Below are 21,015 nucleotides of genomic sequence, written 5' to 3' on the forward strand. Positions count from 1 at the left end.
CAGTGAAACCTGGTGTAATAATTCTTCCGAACCGGTAGGGGGAGCACCGCTGCAAAATGGGGATGATACTTTCCAGTGGGATAAACAGAACAAAGAAGAATGGGAAAAACAAGGAAGAGAATGACTAAACAAGCGATTTAAACGCTCGTTTCATGCCGAGACTTGGATTTTCTTGACAGAGAAAAAAATTAATTTAGTTTAGCTCGTTCTTGGACCTTCACTTTTTTGGATACAATCTGAAGAAAAGGGTAAGCAGTGTAAATTGTGGAAACCATTTCTGAAATGCAATGGGAATGCTTGGATTTGTGACCTCATCTCGGAGCTACAGAATGAGCGTAGGGACTGAGGGAACGTATTGGGGCTAATGGTGGACCAGCTTATGGATAAACACTATTTCTGAATGATCGAGACGTTTATGAGATATCTGTCCAGCAAAAAAATAAAAGAAGACATATCACACGTTGTTTTCTGCTGTGTTGCTTTTCAATGTGTGAATTGTATTGGGGTATCTAAAGAGCATTGAGTATGTTTCTGTCCTAATGAACTTTTGGGAAACTGCAAATAATAATTGACAGATTGACAATAATTATCAGAGCCAGAAATGATCGCTGAAAATGGTTAGATGCCTCAACAGTGCCGATTCAAACCCACCGAGGGCCCTGGCGTTACACGTGCGTACATGTGATTTGTGTGCAAAAAAAAACGACACCTTTTGCATTCGCACGTGCGTTCAGTGCACCGCCAGCACTATCACCGCTGCTCCCATAGTTATAATGGCTGCTGGGGGGCACGGTGGCGCAGTCGGTAGCGCTGTCACCTCACAGCTAGAAGGTCCTGGGTTAGATTCCCACTGGAGACGCTGTGGGGTGTGGGAGTGGGACGCTGTGGGCACTGGGGGCGTTTCTCCTCCACGTCATCAGTGCCCATACCCGAGGCGGGGTTGGCCAAAGGGCCTTTCTGTGTGGAGTTTGCATGTTCTCTCCTTCCGTTCTGCCCCCCAAAACCGGTAGGCAAAATGTTCCATTCTTACCTCGCGATGGTCACGCTAAAGTTTCTCTAGAAGCGTTAATATTCCAAACGAGAGGCTTGTTGAAGTCCGAAATGAAGACAGAAGTATGCCTTTTTGGTCAAAACCATGGAGAGCTCCCTAGATATTCTTTCTGAGCCGTAAACAGCAAGGAGTATGGCGCAGAAGGAGAGGCCAACCAACGGTCTAAAAGGGTTAAAAATGTAAGAAAAATCACACTTATGTGAAGTGAGGGGAACTCTAATCATTGTACATCATCATCAAGAATGGTGTTCCCTTATTGGCCAAGGGTTCCCACCGACATACCCAGCTGATTTGTTCAGACACACACATACACACACACACACGTAAATTCTCCATTCAATGGCATTTTTTAATGTTTGTTCAGACAACACAAACATTAAACACTATAGCTGCTGTTAATAATAATAATAATAAGGTGCATTCCTTCGTCTTCACGTCTGCTCCTTTTCGCCCGACAAGCCATGAGGAGCAGGTGAGACGGCCTCTCTGGACTGGGGACCCCCAGGGGTCCATGAAGTGCTACAGCTCTGTAAAGGCTCATACATAGTCTGGATTCACGGTGGTGGGGTGACCACCGAACTACAACATGACGTCACGAGCCGCGGTGAAGAGCAAACCACCGCCACCGCTCCAGCCCTTCTCTCTGTTTTTACTCACCACCGCTCAATGTTATTTCAGCTCCGGTGGTCACCTCACCACCGGAGCGGTGGTCACCTCATCACCGAAAATCCAGACTATGAATAGGCCTTAACACTCTGTGTACAGTACACATGGGACGATTTAGAACGGTGGTTATCAAAAAATAGCAGATGTGCGAACTTGTGTGAGCTTTTATATTTTCGATTTTCTTTTTTACATTTTTGAAAAATCTTGAAAGAGCCTCCAATAGTGTTGATTTTGTCGACAAAAACTACAACGAAAATCTTTCACTGACAAAAACTGATGAATATGATGAATTAAACTATGACTAAATATATTGACAATTTCAAAGGCCTGCCAAAATACACTTTAGTCGACTAAATAAACTATAGATTTAGTTGACTGAAATTATACAGTATTTGGTCGACTAAAACTAGACCAACAACACAAAAAAGTCTAAAATCAAAATTATCTGTCAAAATCAACACAGGGGGCCCCTCAAGGACCCTTGGTGGTCCCCAGACCCTACGTTGAGAAACGTATACAGCGTGTGTGGAGATAAGCTTGAAGTTTAACGTCTGTCCACGGGGTTAGCAACTTATTACTTGAGTTGCTGTTACATGTCTTGATGTCATAATATTATTAGACCGTGGGCCTAACATTTCCTATCATTGTTGTTATTAAACCCCTCAGGAGTCTCACATTTTGTTTTAAAATGCAAATTTTGGTCATGGGGTGGTATGGTCGATTTGGTACTGTAGCCTAGACCAGAGGATTTCTCATGTTATTTTAAGGCTTAAACAAAACTAAAAAAACTAAAACATCATCTTGCTGGAAAAGAGAAAGCTTTAAAGATGGAGTGCCACAAGTTTTTTTTCCAGTTTTTCATGTGTCTAGGTGACAGTACTTCATTAGACACCCTGGAGTCGTTTTTATGTGCAATCGTGTATTAACTTTGTATTTAAGGTTTCTTCCTGGAGGCTGAACCCTTGACAGTCAAACGGGCCAATGAAATAAACAGTAGGCCTATAGTATAGTGACAGTCACATCACACTTATCAGCCCCTCCCCCTTTATCATACAACTACAGCTGTGGGTGCGGCTTCAGTTCAGGTAGATCACCACCCATCACCACCCACCAGGCAAACCAGGCATACTTAATGAGCTGTTGGGCGTGTCCACATAAAAGCATGATTTTAACAAATACTGTACACTTTTTGGAAAAAGTTCTTGCTCATTATATTATAATAATACCTGATGATCATGTTTTAGGGTGGGAAAAAATCGTGGCACTCCATCTTTAAAACAGAAAGCCAACTATTAAGGCATTCGAACACTAGATGCCTGCCAGTCACAATGTGGGACAGATCGAGTCTCAATTTGCGGGACGCCTAAAACGTCTTGGAAATGAGGGACTGTCGCACCACGCAACAGGGGGGACATCTTGTCACCCTACGATGTACAGCTTGTCTGGTAGTCCGGCAGTCAAGGTCGACGGGTGGGAGATTTGGTATATAGTCTTTTTTATTGGCCTAAAATTTTGTCTATACAATATATTCATGAATCCGCTTGCTGATGGGTTGTCGGTATTGGGCAATTTTAGGGGTTTCTTGTGACCCTACCATTAATATCCTATGGCAGGCAAAAATGTCAAACTTTTCTTTTGCTTTAAGTAGCATGTAACATGTCAAACTGGAGGTTTTCATTATTCTGAATCCATTCCAAGCATTAGTTTTGCACAGAATACACTCCTTGGGCTAAAAACAGCCATAGCCACTTGCCAAAATGTGCTGACCTCATTCAGAATTGTGAAAATCCCCTAGTTTGACATGTCACAGCATGAGGAAAGGACAAATTGTGCCTGCCATAGGATGTTAATGGAAAAAAATACTATCTACCAAATTTCCCACTTTAAACAAAAGACTATGGCGGATGAGCTGAAGTTGTAACGTGCGTGACTCCACAGACGGCTCCTCCTCCTCCTCACACCAGCTGCAGCAGCAGGTCCTGGAGCGCCTGCAGGCCGTGCTGGGAGGAGGAGGAGGAGTCATTCCTCAGCTGGGAGGCCAGGAGGTACAGCCTGCGCTCCTCCGACACGGAGCCCAGGGACAGGGCCTCGTGGAGCTCTGGCACCCCCACTGCACCGGGCATGTCCTGAGAGAGAGAGAAATTATGTCTGAATATCAGTGGTGTCATGGAGAGTAATATATATATAAACTTTATTACAGGCTCGTGGCCCACAGGGTAAGACAGTACATCACAAATAGGAGAATAATAATAATAACAATAATAATAATAATAATAAAGCTTTATTTATATAGCACCTTTCAAGAACAAGGTCACAAAGTGAGGACTGGACAACCTTTTTTACAGGGAGAGGTCGGAGGTGGTAGAGGTCGGAGTAATTAAGAGCAATTTTGAGGTATTTTTAGCTACTTTTAACTTTTACTTCTACTCCATTACATCTCAGAGGCAGATATTGTACTTTTACTCCACTACAACTATTTGGTAACTTTGATTATATATAATTGCAAAGAAAGCATACAATCAGTATGACAATCAGTCCTAAATATCACATTTAAAGGAGAAATACACACATGTAATAATAATAATAATAATAATAATAATATCTCATACTTATATAGCGCTTTTCTGAGTACCCAAAGACGCTTTACATGGGGGGGCTTTACAGAGGTAACAACAAAATAAAAACAACTTTATAAAAAAAAAAGGAAAAACACTAAAAGCTAAAGAACATTAAAATACATTGAAAAGGGTTAGCTAGGGAAGGCAATATTGAAGAGGTGGGTCTTGAGGGCGGTTTTGAAAGTTTGGAGGGTGGGGGGCATCTCTGAGTGCCTAAGGGAGGGCATTCCACAGGGTTGGGGCAGCAAAGGCAAAAGCTCTGTCACCCCACGTACGGAGTTTGGTTTTGGGGACGTCGAGGAGGTATGCATCGCCAGACCTGAGGGAGCAAGAGGGGACATGACGTTTGAGGAGGTCACAGAGGTATGGGGGAGCCAGGTTGTTTAGTGCTTTGTAGGTGGTCAGGAGTGTTTTGAAGTGGATTCTTTGTTTAACCGGTAGCCAGTGAAGGTCAGGGAGCACTGGTGTAATGTGGTCTCTGGAACGGGTACTGGTGAGCAGACGGGCAGCGGAGTTCTGGACATATTGCAGTATATTGAGGACTTTGGAGGTGGTGCCGTAGAGGATACTGCGGGATGTGATGAAGGCGTGGATGAGTGTTTCAGCTGTGGAAAATGACAGAGAGGGTTGGAGACGGGCAATGTTCTTGAGGTGGAAGAAGGCGGTTTTGGTGACTTGGTAAACAGTTTGCGGATGCGGGTGGAGGGTGTAACAGTGGATCCGTCAATGTTTAATGAAAATCACACCCGTGTGAACTAAGTGTTGCAACTCCCCTCTCTCTCTCTCTCTCTCTCTCTCTCTCTCATAGGCAACACTGTTTCTGGCACAACAGCACCCCTACTGGTACTCCTCATACTGGTGCTCATTAACGTCACATAGGTGAACCAACACCGACATTGATGTTCCTTGGAAAAACCTTGGGTGGAATTGGTGAGGGAGTTGGGACCGATGATGATGATTTCCGATTTATTGCAATTGAGTTTGAGAAAGTTCTTTTGCATCTATGTTTTTATGTCTGTGAGGCAGGCAGTGAGAGTGGAGTGGGTGGTTTGGGTGACGGCTTTGGTGGAGAGGTACAGCTGTGTGTCATCGGCATAGGAGTGGAACTGAAGTCCATGGTGGCGGAGGATCTGACCTAGTGGTAGTACAGCAGATTAAGTCAATATATCATAAGAATCGTTCATTTGGTGATACAAGCACCAAAATTGGCACACAAGTGCTTCGGAACCTACTCTCTCAGAAATGTACGTTGTCCACCTGAAAAAAAAACAAAATGGACACCATTTTTCAAGATGGCCGCCATTTGAGGTGGTTTTAAACTGTGTTTGAGCTATATTGAGCTCTAAAATCCTATTTTGATGGCCTTTACTTCAAAATATATGTTTTTGAGTATCCAATTCTGAATTTAGAAAAAAAAAAAAGAATATTATGATGATACAATGGGAATTAAACGATAACAGATTAAGTCAATATTCCATAATAATCCTTCACTTGGTGGTACAAGCACCAAATCTGGCACAAATTATGTCCATGATGTACTTTCTAAGAAAAGTATGTTATCCAGCTGAAAATCCAAGATGGCCACCAGTTTTCAAGATGGCCGCCTCGTCAATGCACAAAGGTTTTCGATGTAGAACTTGAATGCACAGAAATGATCCAAATATCAAAATGAATGTATTCTGATGTGTAAAAACTCAATGGTGTCAATTTAATTCCAATATGGCCGCTATTTTTCATGATGGCGCCTATTACGTGACTAAAATGTAGTGTTTTCAGAAGTTGTCTGATCACAGCCATGATCATTTTTTCACTTTTGTATACGAGTGAATTAACGCACAACCAGGGCATACTGGTAATGTTATATTATTGTAATCCATTGATTATTTAATGCACAATGAATTAATGAAACTGAACGGACCACACGATGCACGGCATACATAGCCTATTGTCTTATTTTAATAGATTATCATTTTATAAAAATACAATTAATTGTAGGGATGTGGAAATGTGTCCAAAATAAAATGTATTAGTATAATTCAATATTAACGATTAATCGAGAAAATAAATTGTCACGTTAAAAAATGTACCATAAAAAAGCTTCAATTGCAATTGCACCTCAAGGACCACTGGTGGTTTAAAAACATGTAGAAAAACTATTGCAATGGCAACCCCAGCCTAGGCCTGATTAGGTGAATTCCCAACACCTGCTAAGCCCTGAATTTTAATGACTGGTGTGAGACACGCAGGGAGGAGAGTCCTCAGTTTAAATTCTGGGAGCTTGTGTTGTCAATGGAATTGGTGGTTTTCTCTTTGGTCAGATCTTTCAGAGAGGCTAACTTAAATTTGTATTGTCAAGCACTGTCTGCTCTAATCCCCTTCTCCTTTGCAAACAACAATGTGAACTATGCTCGATGGCTCCCCATCCACCTCAGAGACATGGTTTCTTTGGAGCAAACTCATCCTCAGGTGTTCAATGAATTTAAGATGGGAAAGTTTGTGGTCCACAAGACTTACAGGGAGTTCTCAGGCCATTGACCAAGCTCACGAGCAGGCCAATGCAGTTGTTAAAGGTGATGGTGGTGCCATTGGAGTTACTGAGGATCCATCTGCAATGAGGTGGTGGATGTCACAGTCCCAGGCAGGGCTGTGGTTTTCTTGTATGTCTCTGTCTTGTCAGTGTCTGTGCTATGTGTGGGCGTGTGTGTGGGCGTAGGCTTGGCTCCATTTACCTCTTGGCTCACCTGTTCCCATGAGTCCCTTCATTCCAATCTACGCTCCTGCCTGCCATCAGCTCATCAACTCCAGCCTATAAAGACCCGGCCTTCCCACATCACCAGCGCCTGATTGTTAAATCAACCACAGTGGTAGTAGATACTTCTAGCCAGTATATGCCAGTGTTTGTTCCCAGTGAACTTCAGTTTCCTTGTGTTTTTCTAGTTTGCATTTTGCCTGTACTCACCGCTCTCCTCTCCTCCTCCTCAGACCACACCTGCCTGCCTGCCTGCCAGCCCCTGCACTGACCAGCCTGTTTGGACCTTGCTCTGCTCTGCCTGCCAGTTTGTTTTCAATAAACACCCTTGAACTGTCGAACTTTTGTCTGTGTCTGCATTTGGGTCCGCCAGTCCTTGGTACCGTGACAGTGGATGGTGGCTGGACCAGAAGTTAGCCAGTTAGTCAACCAGTATGAGTTGGCATCACAGGTCAAAGTAGCAAATGAAGATATCAGGCATCATGAGCAGACCATACAGTCTCAGAAGTCCTTCACTGACAAGGTGCAGAAGTTGTTTAGTGTGATGAAGGATCTGGGCAATCCTTTCCAGGAAGAGTCCAAAGATCTGCTCACATTGGACACAAAGAACGCAGCACATCCCAGTGCTGCTGAGCTTGTAAGAACTCACTTTGAGAAAGTTCAAGTTGCCTTCAGAGACTTTTCAATGGTCTGGGTGATGAGGCTTCCTTCTATAGACCCATTAAAAAGAACAAACTGACTTATGTCGCCAAGAGGCAGCTGCAGCTTTCAGTGACGGGAAGAGGCAGGTACTCAAAGACGACTGTTCTCGCAGCTCTTCATATCCTGCCAATCACGAGAGTGTGACTTGCTTGCGTTCTTTAAGCATGAGAATCAGTCTTTCCCTGCAGCACTGAGCGACACAGGTAAACTCCACTTTGGTCAAAAGTCTCAGCTTGCAAAAATTCTGGAAGCTACCATTTCTCCTCCTGACAAACAACCAAAATTTGATGCTATTATCATTGATGGTTCCTCTCTTGTGTATTCATTGTCTCCAAAGACATCAAAGACCTTTGAGGAATATGCTGTCCAAGATGTAGTTCCAAAGATCCTGACATACTCATCAAAGTATGAGCGAACATACATCATTTTTGATGTCTACTGGACTTCAAGCCTGAAGGCTGAAACAAGGACAAACAGAGGTAAGGGAGGACGACATAGAGTGACAGACAAAACCAAACTACCACCCAACTGGAAAAGCTTCCTTCGAGACAACGACAACAAGACTGAGCTCTTCGGGTTCCTAGCTGACAAGATAGTGACCCTGTGTCCCGACAATGTCGTAGTTGTGACCAAGGGAGAGCAGGCTCTTTCAAACAAACCCATCAGCCTTGAAGGCTTAAGTCCTTGCAACCATGAAGAAGCTGACTCGAGAATCTTCACACATGCTCTTCATGCAGCCAAGCAACATATGAAGTCTGTGTTGATTAAGGCATGCGACACAGATATTCTTGTTGTTGCAGTTTTTGCAACTCTTCAGGATGCAGGCTTAGAAATGATTTGGGTAGAATTTGGTCAGGGTCAGTCCATTAGGTGGTTGCCAATTCATGATATGGTGGTGAATTTTGGCCCAGAGAAATCCAGTGGCATGCTGTTCTTTGACGCCTTCACTGGCTGTGATGTAGTTTCAGCTTTTCGCGGTAAAGGCAAGAAAACTGCATGGCAAGCATGGCAGGTTTGCCCTGAAGTGAGCCCTGTCTTCAAAAAGCTCAGTCAATGCCCACCTATCATAGAATATGCAGACCTCAACATCCTTGAGAAGTTTGTCATCACCATGTATGACAAGCACAGCACTACAGGCAAGGTTGATGAGGCAATACTGGACTTGTTTGCTCGGAAGCAAAGGTCTTATGATGCCATTTCACCGACAAGCGCATCACCCGTTCAGCATGTGAAGCAGTCTGCCTTCAAAGCTGCCTGCATATAGGGCCAGGCAACAGTGTGCAAAATGCAAACTGAAAGCCCTGCCAACTGGGGCTGGCAAAAAAGATGGTGAGGTCTGGCAGGTTCTCTGGACAACCCTTCCACCCATTGCTCAGTCTTGTGAGCAGTTGACAAAATGCGGCTGCAAGACTGAATGCTGAGGATGATGCAAATGCTATCGCTTCGGCCTGAAGTGTTTATATAAAATTATTAAATAAACATTGGGGGAGACAAAGACAGCCTCTACGTGGTCTCCCCTACAAGTAGCTTACAGGTCCAAAAGCCGAAAGTGAAACTAATGTATTTAACGCATCTTTTAGAAAAATGCTCAATCATTAGTTATTTGGTGGCCATTTTGGAAAAGAAAATACTTCTAGGACTGCTGAAATTCAATATGCACAGTTTACTGTCCTACCACATGTGTACATCGGTGGTCACACATCGGAAACATCACCAAGAGTGTTTTTTCGTTTAATTCGCATTGTATCGTCATAATATTCAATATTTTAAAATTTTAAAATTCAGAATTGGATTTCTCATACTCAAGAACATATATTTTGAAGTATAGGCCATCAAAATAGGATTTTAGAGCTCAATGTAGCTCAAACTCTGTTTAAAACCACCTCAAATGGTGGCCATCTTGAACAATGGTGTCCATTTTGTTTTTTTCAAGTGGACAACGTACTTTTCTGAGAGAGTAGGTTCTGAAGCACTTGTGTGCCAATTTTGGTGCTTGTATCACCAAATGAACGATCGTTTCAGTAATCTGCTCCACTATGGGAGGATGCATAAATTATGATGAAGAGGAGGGGACCAGGTACAGAACCCTGGGGTAACTGGGGCAGTGGAAGAGTTGCAGTTATTGATGGAGATGAATTGTTGTCGATCGGAGAGGTAGGATGCTAACCAGGAAAGGGCAGTGCCGGTTAAACCGAGGGAAGACTGGAGACGGGTGAAGAGGATGGAGTGGTTGATGGTGTCGAAGGCGGCGCTGAGATCGAGGAGGATGAGTATGGAGAGGTGACCACCAGAGTCGGCAGACAGGAGGACATCGTTGGTGACTTTAGTGAGTGCAGTTTCAGTACTGTGTAGTGAACGGAAACCGGACCGAGGAAAAGGGGTCTGGGGACAAGGACCCCAGAAGGATGGCCAGGTTGAACTGAAGGGTGGAGCTGGTCAGGAGGACGGCCAGGCAGTTGGAACCACCCAGGAGGACAGTGAAGTTGGCCTGGCCACTTGGGGGGAATGTCAGATGGACGGCCAGAGGGGAGGAGCCACCCAGGCAAACAGTGAAGTCGGCACAGCCACTTTGGAGGGTCCGGATGTCGAACTGCATCGACGGGGCTTCGGAGGAGGCGAGCTGCAGCGGCGGGGCCTGGAAGGCGAACTGCAGCGGCGGGGCCTGGAAGGCGAGCAGCAGCGGCGGGGCCTGGAAGGCGAGCAGCAGCGGCGGGGCCTCGAAGGCGAGCTGCAGCGGCGGGGCCTCGAAGGCGAGCTGCAGCGGCGGGGCCTCGAAGGCGAGCTGTAGCGGCGGGGCCTCGAAGGCGAGCTGCAGCGGCGGGGCCTCGAAGGCGAGCTGCAGGGCCTCGAAGGCGAGCTGCAGCGGCGGGGCCTCGAAGGCGAGCTGCAGGGCCTCGAAGGCGAGCTGCAGCGGCGGGGCCTTGTAGGCGAGCTGCAGATGCAGGACTGCAGGCGGAGGAGCCGGGGCTGCCGACGGGACTGCAGGCGAGGGAGCCAGGGCTGCAGACGGGGCTGCAGGTGGAGAGCTGGGCAGTGGGGTGCTTTGGAGACCACTGGGAGGATGTTGAGAGCCATGGTGACCACGCCTTCTCCTGGCAGGCCCACGGTTCCCCACACAAAGGTCCAAGCGTGACCCCTCATTGGGTCCTGGATGGCAGTCGGCTCAGGATAGACGGGTATTTTTACCTGGCTACAAAAGTAGGCCAGCAGGCTCATAGGCTGGTTTTCCAATGGTGCAGGAGTGGGGCTGGCAGATACAGACACAGGCTGGAGGCCCACAAACATGGGCTGGTCACAAGCAGGCTGGGAAGCGGGAGAACCAGAACCGGACAGCTGAAAACTATTCAGCCTCTGCCGGACCACATCAAGGTGAGGAACGAAGTGGCTCACCCATGGCCTCTCACCAAACCATTTATGCTGGTCTGAAATCCTCCCCAGCAGCAGTCACATGGTGGCTGGGAGGTGAAGCGATGAGGCCATTCACTGCAGACTCAAACTCCTGTACCTTCTTCCGAAAAAGCTGCCGTTCTGCTGAGTCCATAATTGGTCAGTTCGTACTGTCACAATGTGGTTCTGGAGGTGTAGGACTCAGGTGCAGAACGAACCAGGCACAGGCAGAGGAGTGAATTAAAGGGTTTTAATTCTCAAAAGATGCACATCGTGGAACAACTAGACATAACTAGGACTTGGAATAACTAGGACTTAACCACATCATTCACGACGACGAACTGACAAGGAGCTGAAAACACTGGGGCATAAATATAGACAAGACTAACTACACACAGGTGAACTGAAACACACAATGGGATAGGCGACAGAAAACAAGGCAGATAGGAAATCACAGAACACTATTACAAAATAAGGTACAGAACACAAATACAAGTAATAAGTCCCAAAACACAGACAAAGTCCAAGGGCAGAGGAGCGTAAACGTGACAATTGGAGTCCATGTGTTATTCAAGCTGAGATGCAACAGTGCGTTCCAGGATTTTGGAGAGGAAGAGGAGGTTAGAAATGGGCCGGTAATTGCTGGGTGCCCTGAATCCGCCAATAATCCTGTCCCAACATACATGTTGGCAATGAATTGTTTCATATAAGATGCCCCCTATTCTCCATTTTCCTCGCTAGAAGTTCTCAATGCTTAATTGGGTCGTCCACTCACAGTTAACAGTCTTTGTATTGAGTTTGTGCTTGAAATGTACTGTAATTCTGCAAACTGTTAATACATATTTCAATCAATCAATCAATAACACATTCAGGTCGGGAACCGCTATTGGTGATTTAAGCATTGTGTTATACTTTAGCTAAAAATAGCAGATCTACAATCTCATAGTGTGTCACTGAGTGCCGCACTACGAGCTTGTAGATCTGCTATTTTGGAAAAATCTTGAAAGTGTGTCGCAAATCTTTGAATATATATTCAACTGCACCCATTGACTGCACCCATTTTGGGTGTGGATTACTCCTTTAATAATACTGTGGAAAGTCTGTCCTAAAGATCACATTTAATAACCGTGTAACATTACATAACAGAGAGTCTGAAGGATCGGATTTGAAAAAACGGAATGAGATTTGTCTGCAGTGCGGCCAAAGTCTATGAGGCTAGATTACAAAACGACCTTCAGATTACAAAGCACACGTCATCTCACCCGGCTAACGACATTGTAATTAACTTCTTTCTCACAATAGACTCTGCCATCATTAACCCATTCTGACCGGGCACCCATTTTGGTGTTGGCATCATGTTATGCTTTAGCTATTTAAAAATAGCAGATCTACAAGCTCATATCGCGCCACCGAGTGGCGCGATACGAGCTTGTAGGTCTGCTATTTTTGAAAAATCGAAGAGTGACTGACATTTTTTTTAATCTGATCTCAGGTCAGAATGGGTTCATCAGACCAGTGTGTGTCCGGCGGAAACCTTGTATGAATCTGATCTCAGGTCAGAATTGGTTAAGATCGGAACACCCAGCTTCCAGAATAGCTCCCATACTGAAGCTGTCCACCTCCTTAACACACTGCAGCCGACTGCACGCTCAATTATGCAGTAGACAATACGTTACTGTCTTCCCTTAACATTCCATTATAATCCAAGTACGTTTGGATCAGTGATTTTATAATGTGTTCATGTCAAGGAACCCCAATTAAATATGTGTTGGCCACAGACAACCCCAGTATGAGTTGGCATCACAGGTCAAAGTAGAAAATGAAGATATCAGGCATCATGAGCAGACCATACAGTCTCAGAAGTCCTTCACTGACAATGTCCAGAAGTTGTTTAGTGTGATGAAGGATCTGGTATATATATATATATATATATATATATATATATATATATATATATATATATATATATTTTTTTTTTTTTTTTTTTTTTAAATTTGAGTCCACTCCTACAACCAGCAATGTCCGTGTACCTGTGTGTGTAACAGGCGCCTGGTTGGCTTGAGTACAGGATTAGAAACTCTGAAAGGATATAATTGGTCCTCACAAATGTTCACGATAAAATGCCACTATTATTTTATACTCGGTCTGTGTCACATGGGAGGGCTGCGGGCAGTTCAGAAACCCGTCCACCAGTATGACATCATCGATGGGGAATCCAAGCTACCATAATAGAAGCTGCAGGCTTTCTATTCCTGAAAAGTTGCAATGCTGAAACCATCGTTCTCATGATAATAAAAATCTTATTTAAAAAAAATTAAAAATCTTAATTAATCAAATGATGATGAGGGTTTCTTAACTGCACACAGCCCACATATGAGACACAGACTGAAAGAAATTGCTGATAACTTGAAAAGTGGTGATTTTTGGAAATGCATGTACTTTCTAAATGTGTTTTATACCAAGTAGGTCAAAATATCTTATATATGGGTGGGTGACGTGACATGGTGTCCCTGGCTGTCCTTAGTGTCACTCATGTATAAATAAGAAATATATTTGTCAAAAACCTTCTGAATATTATGCAGGACATTATGGTCCATGTGAACATACTCAAGATTAAAACATTTCATTCCTCATTTCTTCAGAATTGTCAACCAAACACAGCAAAACTCATATGGTGCGACTGTCCTGGCCTTGTTTCTCAAAGTAGGAACTTAAATAAAACTAAGGAAAAAAATGCTAAAATTCTTTTAAAAAATCCATAAATATAATATAGATGTCTATTTGTGAGCCTAATCTTTTCAAAGTCCAAGCATAATGTTTTCAGTCATTTCTGATCAAAAATATCTTGTCCCCCAAACCAAAATCATATTGTGTGACACCATTTTGGGAAATTTCAACAGGCAATTGTTTACACACCCATTGGGATAGAGAGGTACTTCTTCAGTGAGGCTGTTCAGCACTTGCATTACAATAGCATGACAGGTGTCTGTGGTGAATTATCATTTTAACATTTTCATAAAATACGATCTTGTTGGAACGCTGACAAATGCGACTCTTCCAAGTGTCTGTGGGTGTGACACCTTTTTCATTAAAAAAGCTTAAGGTATTAGATTTTTTGGTCATAATTACATGTAAATCTATGTTGCTTTGTTATAGCTAGCATGTTGTTAGCATGCTAATGTGTAGCTAGTAGCCTCAAGGTTATGTTAAGTGCAGAAAACGTAATATGGTGTGACACTTTATCATAATGGTGTGACTGTTTTCCTGTCACGCCATATTACTTTTTTGTCACACCATATGATACAAACTGTAATTTCCTACAGATATAGCAATAAATAACAAAGTCCCATGTTTCTTTTGTCCATTTAAACATTTGTTTTAATCATTTTCACCTAAAATCTGCAACTATCCACAATAAATTGTGTTTAATTTTGTTTTATTCAGTCATTGCCATGTTATTCAATGTTAAAGCAATTTTCCTGTTGCTGTTTTTCCTGAGTAATTGTTTAATCAATCTGTAAAGTTCAGTACTCACTAATAAGTAGGTTAAAACACAGTTTGCTTTGAAAAATGAAGATATGATCATACGGTGTGACACTAAATAATTTGGTGTGACGTTCCAAATAGTGAAAAAATCATACCTTTATTAATGATGAAACCATTAATGTTTATGGATTACATAGCAAATAGTCTAAGGAAGAGTCACAAATATTTGTGTAATTTTAGAGAAAGTTTTGTCACAATAAATGCAAAATATATTGAAAGACCGATAACATGGGCCTCACATTGAGTGTTGATTACGAAAATAATATACAGATTTAATACATTTTCACAAAACTATAGTGGATCACAGGTTAGTTATGATAAAGGACTTTGATAAAGTGAGCAACTTAAGAAAGTTGTACTCCATTTTCATTTTATAAACAATTATTGTCATGTCACACCATATGACGATTTTAGGCACAAGTACAACAAAATGCTGAATAAATTCTGATTCCAATAAAATATCTAAAAACAAAATATGTTTCCATAAAGATGAGAGTGAGTAGAACAAAAGTAAATCATTTTTATTCCTGTTATTTAAAGGTTTTAAAAAAACACTTTTTTTGGGGTGTCACGTCACTGACCCTTATGTACATATGTGATATGTACATTATCACGGAGCTCTTCATTCCACTCCAAACATATCTTAAAATATGAACTCTTTCTACATGAAAACAAGACCGCAATGACTTTTTGGTGCTATACCTTTTGGAATACAGTAAGTGTTTGACTCTACTCTGTTGCTGTTTTTTCATGTATGTCTAATACATTATAATAAACTATCAACTATCAAACTTGCTCGTTATTTTCTCTCACCACTCGTTAATTAGAGCATGGTCGAGTGACCATCAGTTTATATTGAGAGAGAGACTGTCACACTGGCAAGTTGGACCTAACCTTGTATCACTAGTTGTAGCAGCCGAAGCATTGTAAAAGTAAGAATGCATATTATGAAATATTACGAAACCTTAAAAAAAAACATCCTAATCAGACCTCACGTGAATTAACTTATCCCCTGCAATGGTGTGTCAGGGTAGGAGGTTTTCAGATGGATGTCTGTGGACAATTATATATTAATCTGACCTTGACGTGAAGAAATGTGGAAACCAATGGTTTAAACAACATTAGGAAGCAAGCCCAAATAAGCAAATACTGTACACTTTAGAATCAAGCCCAAAAAACATGGTAAATTAATAGTTGGGGGCGGGACTGTCCACTCTCTAGTGTATATATAACGGGAGGCATACTATGATCCGACGGAGCATTGGTTCGAAGGAGCATTGGTCCGAGGTGCACTGGGGGTCGGGAGAGGGTTGGGGTTAGGTTTAGGTGTGCTGCCCCGGGGGAGGTTAGAGTGAGGGTTTGAGGTAGGTTGTCGTTCGGACCAATGCTCCGTCGGACCAAACACATGAACCCACATATAACTATGATACAGACAAACCTGTGTGTTCCTCTCACTGGTGTTGTAGTTTTAATAGAGGACATGTCAACTGGGTGTTGTAGTTTTAATAGAGGACATGTCACTGAGTGTTGTAGTTTTAATAGAGGACATGTCACTGGGTGTTGTAGTTTTAATAGAGGACATGTCACTGGGTGTTGTAGTTTTAATAGAGGACATGTCACTGGGTGTTGTAGTTTTAATAGAGGACATGTCACTGGGTGTTGTAGTTTTAATAGAGGACATGTCACTGGGTGTTGTAGTTTTAATAGGACATGTCACTGGGTGTTGTAGTTTTAATAGAGGACATGTTCACTGGGTGTTGTTCTTTTAATAGAGGACATGTTCACTGGGTGTTGTAGTTTTAATAGAGGACATGTAAATGCATGCAGTGTTGTAGTTTTAATAGAGGATATGTCAACTGGGTGTTGTAGTTTTAATAGAGGACATGTCACTGAGTGTTGTAGTTTTAATAGAGGACATGTCACTGGGTGTTGTAGTTTTAATAGAGGACATGTCACTGGGTGTTGTAGTTTTAATAGAGGACATGTCACTGGGTGTTGTAGTTTTAATAGAGGACATGTCACTGGGTGTTGTAGTTTTAATAGAGGACATGTCACTGGGTGTTGTAGTTTTAATAGGACATGTCACTGGGTGTTGTAGTTTTAATAGAGGACATGTAAATGCATGCAGTGTTGTAGTTTTAATAGAGGACATGTTCACTGGGTGTTGTTCTTTTAATAGAGGACATGTTCACTGGGTGTTGTAGTTTTAATAGAGGACATGTAAATGCATGCAGTGTTGTAGTTTTAATAGAGGACATGTTCACTGGGTGTTGTAGTTTTAATAAAGGACATGTCAACTGGGTGTTGTAGTTTTAATAGAGGACATGTCAACTGGGTGTTCACCTGCTTGTTGCCCAGGACGACCACAGGAAGGCGGGGCTCCACCCTGAGGAGGCGGTGCAGCTCAGCTTTAGCCAGTGGGAGCCTCCGTCTGTCGGAGGAGTCGACCACGTACACGAGGACATGAGTCCTCCTCAGATACTCTGACCAGTAGCCTCGGAGATTCTCACCACCTCCAACTACGCACACACACACACGTGAGGATGGAAAAAAAATAACATTTAAGGCTGTTTCAGACACCGGCGTGAGAGGGTCTTGGCCACATCCCTACCAGAACACACCGCTCTCAAAGGTTGACCCACAGCTGCTCTGACCTGAGCATCCCAGGCACTATGACGAGAAAGCCCAGGGGTCCTTAAATTCTATTTGAATCCTGCATGAACTCTTGTTTAATTAGAATGATTGTCACAGTCATGGCCACTCCCACATTCATTTCCACCACGCAGTCCCACTTACTTACACCAGTCCTGAAATAGAAAAAACCCTTTAGAAAACGACCCTGCAGGCATTCTTGAGGAAAAGTACTTAATGAGTAGTTTCTATATGATTTTGATGTGCTGAATCCATTTCTGCCGTATGCCGAGTGATACGGGTCACCGTGTGGTCAGAAATTGAGTAATTAGCATAATGAATCACTAAAAACTGGAAATGGGCTATAATACTGATAAATAATTGTGGCAAAACTGGGAAGGCAAAAGCTGTCAAGGCAGACAGAAACATCTTGCAGCGCCTCATCGCTGCATATGAAGCAGGACGGCCAGTTGACCTGAAGAACATGGTGAACTGTTTGTTGTTCCACTGTCTTTGGCTGTATTGCTCAAAGGCAATACTTGATATGATCATGACTGCTGACATTGCATGCCCAAATCATCTTGAAGCCAGAGACCTGCAGGGTGAATCAACACATATCATTGATGGTCAAGCTCTGGTCATTGCCACAGGAAAGCCACAAGGAGCTAAGGCCGTTGGAGACTTTGCAGATGTCTTTGTTGGATCTGTTCTCCAAAGTGGAGCACAGTTCCAGTGAATCGATGTCTTGTTTGATCACTACCACAAGCATTCTATCAAAAGTGGAACACGGAAACGGCGTGGAAGAGGCTCAGTGGCAATCAGGAGACCAGTTACAAGCAGGGATTTGCCACTTCCTGAAAAGTGGGTGAACTTCATTGCCCATGAAGAGAACAAGGCAGACCTTCCTCACTTCCTATCTCAGCAGCTGCTTCTGAAAGCACCAGTCAACAAGACTGTAGTTGCTGCAGGTGGCTTCAGTGATGAAGAGAGAGTTGAAGCATCTAATGCAACCATTGACACAGACAGCTTGGAAGATAAGCATGAAGAAGCAGACACAATAATTGTTCTTCACTGCATTAAAAGCAGTGCAGTGACCATTGTTGTCTCTGCAAGAGACACTGATGTCTTGCTACTGCTGATCAGCTTCTTCCACATGATGCCGTGCCAACAAGTCTGGATGAAAGCAGGTACAGCAAAGGCAAGAAAGTACATCCCGGTTCATGCAATAATCGAAAAGCTGCAGATGGAAGAACAGGTCCTCAAGCTGCTTCCTCGTTTCCATGCTTTGACTGTGAGTGACTCAACATCCTACATTGCAGGCCATACAAAGAAGAAATGCTGGAATGTGTTTGTAAAGTATAGCCATCTGCTTAAAGGGCTTGGTGAAGGTCCTCCTGGAGTGATCACACCATTCGCAGAAGTTTTTTTCTGCAGATTGTATGTTGCGATGAATGCTGACAACATCTATGTTCATCAAGGGCATGACAATAGAGAGACTACCACCAACCAGGGATTCTCTCTACTTCCACATTCAGCGTTCGCAATTCCAGGCATTGGTCTGGCGACAGGCCCACTTGCAGCACCCAGTTCTGCCACCCCCTGAACATAATGGGATGGAAGATTACTTATGAATTACTAAACGTCTGCATCTTTAAAACAGAAATTGATTCATCACCTATATCATACAGAAACATCAAATAAAGTACTGCAAAGTATCACATTTGATCGAGATTTGTCAATTATTGTTATTGTTATTTCTTAGTTTTGGCCCAGTTAGTATAAAGTTGTGCAAATAATGACAAAAATGTGTTGAAAGATTAATTTCTTGATTTTAGAATTATTTATGAAAATTATAGCCATTTCCAGTTTTGTTACTATGTTAATTACAAAATTTCTGACCACACGGTGACCCGTATCACTCGGCATACGGCAGAAATGGATTCAGCACATCAAAATCATATAGGAACAACACATGAAGTACTTTTCCTCAAAAATGCTTTTGGCATTTCCGGACTGGTCTACTGTGTCCAACTCTCTCATCAGCCAACCTGTGAACTCTTTGCTAATCAACCTGCTGCCTATAAGACTGGACTCTTTGCTAACACTCACTGTCAGTCCATAACCTGTTGTCATTGATGTCCAAGCCTGTTCCTGCGTTGACTTTTATGCCATTCTCGATTGCCTGGTTCCTACCTGCATCTACCGTGTAAGATCTGCTTATTCTTTATTAAATACTTTATATCTACTCTTGTTTGTTGTGACTTTACACTTGGGTTCAACTCTCTGTCTGCATCCTTGACAATGATCCAATTTATTGAGTGCTTAATTTTGTTCATTGCTCGGTTGAAGTTTTTGCTCAGTTGAGGTTTTTGACACGTGCAAAGTAAGAAAGGCTATGAATGAAAATATATCTTACCTTCAGATTCCGTAGATTTATTGAAATAATATAATAATTGATTATTTTATCATCTTTTGACACGTCGCGTCATCATGATATGACCTCCAAATGAGAATGGACTAGTAGTACAAATTATAACTTATACAATTAGTAGAAGCCCTAGGAGGGGTCCACGCGCACCCCCCTTATTTTTTTTTCTAGTCTGGTTTTTATTCATCCTTAGGACCTCTAAAATAATAATTTTGATGATCCCAAGAACAAAAATGGTCCCTTTGGTGTTTTTTTCACTGTTTTATGAGTCATACAAGTGCTGCGGGATTACTGGCAGGAACGCCTACGAGCCCGCAATTTAGAGACTGTGGCACGCTCAATAGCCCAGATAGCCCAAAAGTAAACATACCATTTTATTCTAGACAACCTCAGGTTTTCAATTAGACCAACCATGTCATGCTCCCATGTCGGGAAGGGCGGTCAATACGTAATGATTTAATTGAAGTTAAAATAACATTTTGTGAGGGGAAAAAAGGCCATCAACCATTTTCCGAATGACCCCTTGACCTGTCACTTCAATATATGTGAATGGAAATGGGCTGCAGGGGTAGCTACAAGCCTCCCCTATACAGACATGCCAAATATATGCCAATTTCATGCAGTTTTGGGCAAGAACCATGCAGCTTTGTGAATGCAGTACAAATCGTGGCTTAATCCCCATAGTGTTGTTGTAGTACGGCAGTTAACCAAACCTATTGTGCATTTTATGACTAAAGCATGAAACTTTCTACAGTGTTTCTATATACTATGAAGTTTGTTTTCAGACGTGGAACCACTTCTGAGTTGATGTCTGTAACTCGTTAGAGGCTGTACACATATCGGGTTGTCAAAAACATGCATTTTTCCCTTTTTTGCAGGCACAAAGACAGTATATCAATAAGAAGGGTTCTGGAACCCACTAGTCATCATCAAATTGCTTTAATAGGTTAAATTAACAGTAGAAGATATGTCAATTGGGTTTCATGGGTCATTAGGTCACACAAACACCTCACATAAACACATACACAAAAATCGGATCAACCATTTGTGTTCAATTGGATTGAGCATTGGACATCTCTTCTTAACATATCCTAAAGAGTGTCTACCATGCAATGACATTATTAGAGAGGCCTAACAGTCTCCTGAGAATGAACAAAGGGCAGACTTTTTGCACTTGCATCGCTTCGTGCACCCTTTCTTGCAACCACAATGTATCAGTTCATAGCAGCTCTGTGAG

General features: G+C 42.7%; 1 protein-coding gene across 1 annotated transcript in view; it reads right to left on the bottom strand.

Moving 5' to 3' along the window:
* Positions 1-3,547: 3,547 nt before the first annotated feature.
* arl10 (ADP-ribosylation factor-like 10) overlaps positions 3,548-21,015 on the bottom strand; it is a 66,491-nt gene continuing 49,023 nt past the window's right edge. The window contains exons 3-4 of the mRNA XM_083784381.1: positions 17,063-17,238; positions 3,548-3,843 (exon numbers count right to left, since the gene is read on the bottom strand). Of these exons, the coding sequence (XP_083640507.1) occupies positions 3,673-3,843; positions 17,063-17,238 (347 nt within the window). The 3' untranslated portion in view covers positions 3,548-3,672. The remainder of the gene's footprint in view (positions 3,844-17,062; positions 17,239-21,015) is intronic.

Source organism: Protomyctophum parallelum (genome assembly GCF_964188405.1).
Source record: "Protomyctophum parallelum genome assembly, chromosome: 1".
NCBI lineage: Eukaryota > Metazoa > Chordata > Actinopteri > Myctophiformes > Myctophidae > Protomyctophum > Protomyctophum parallelum.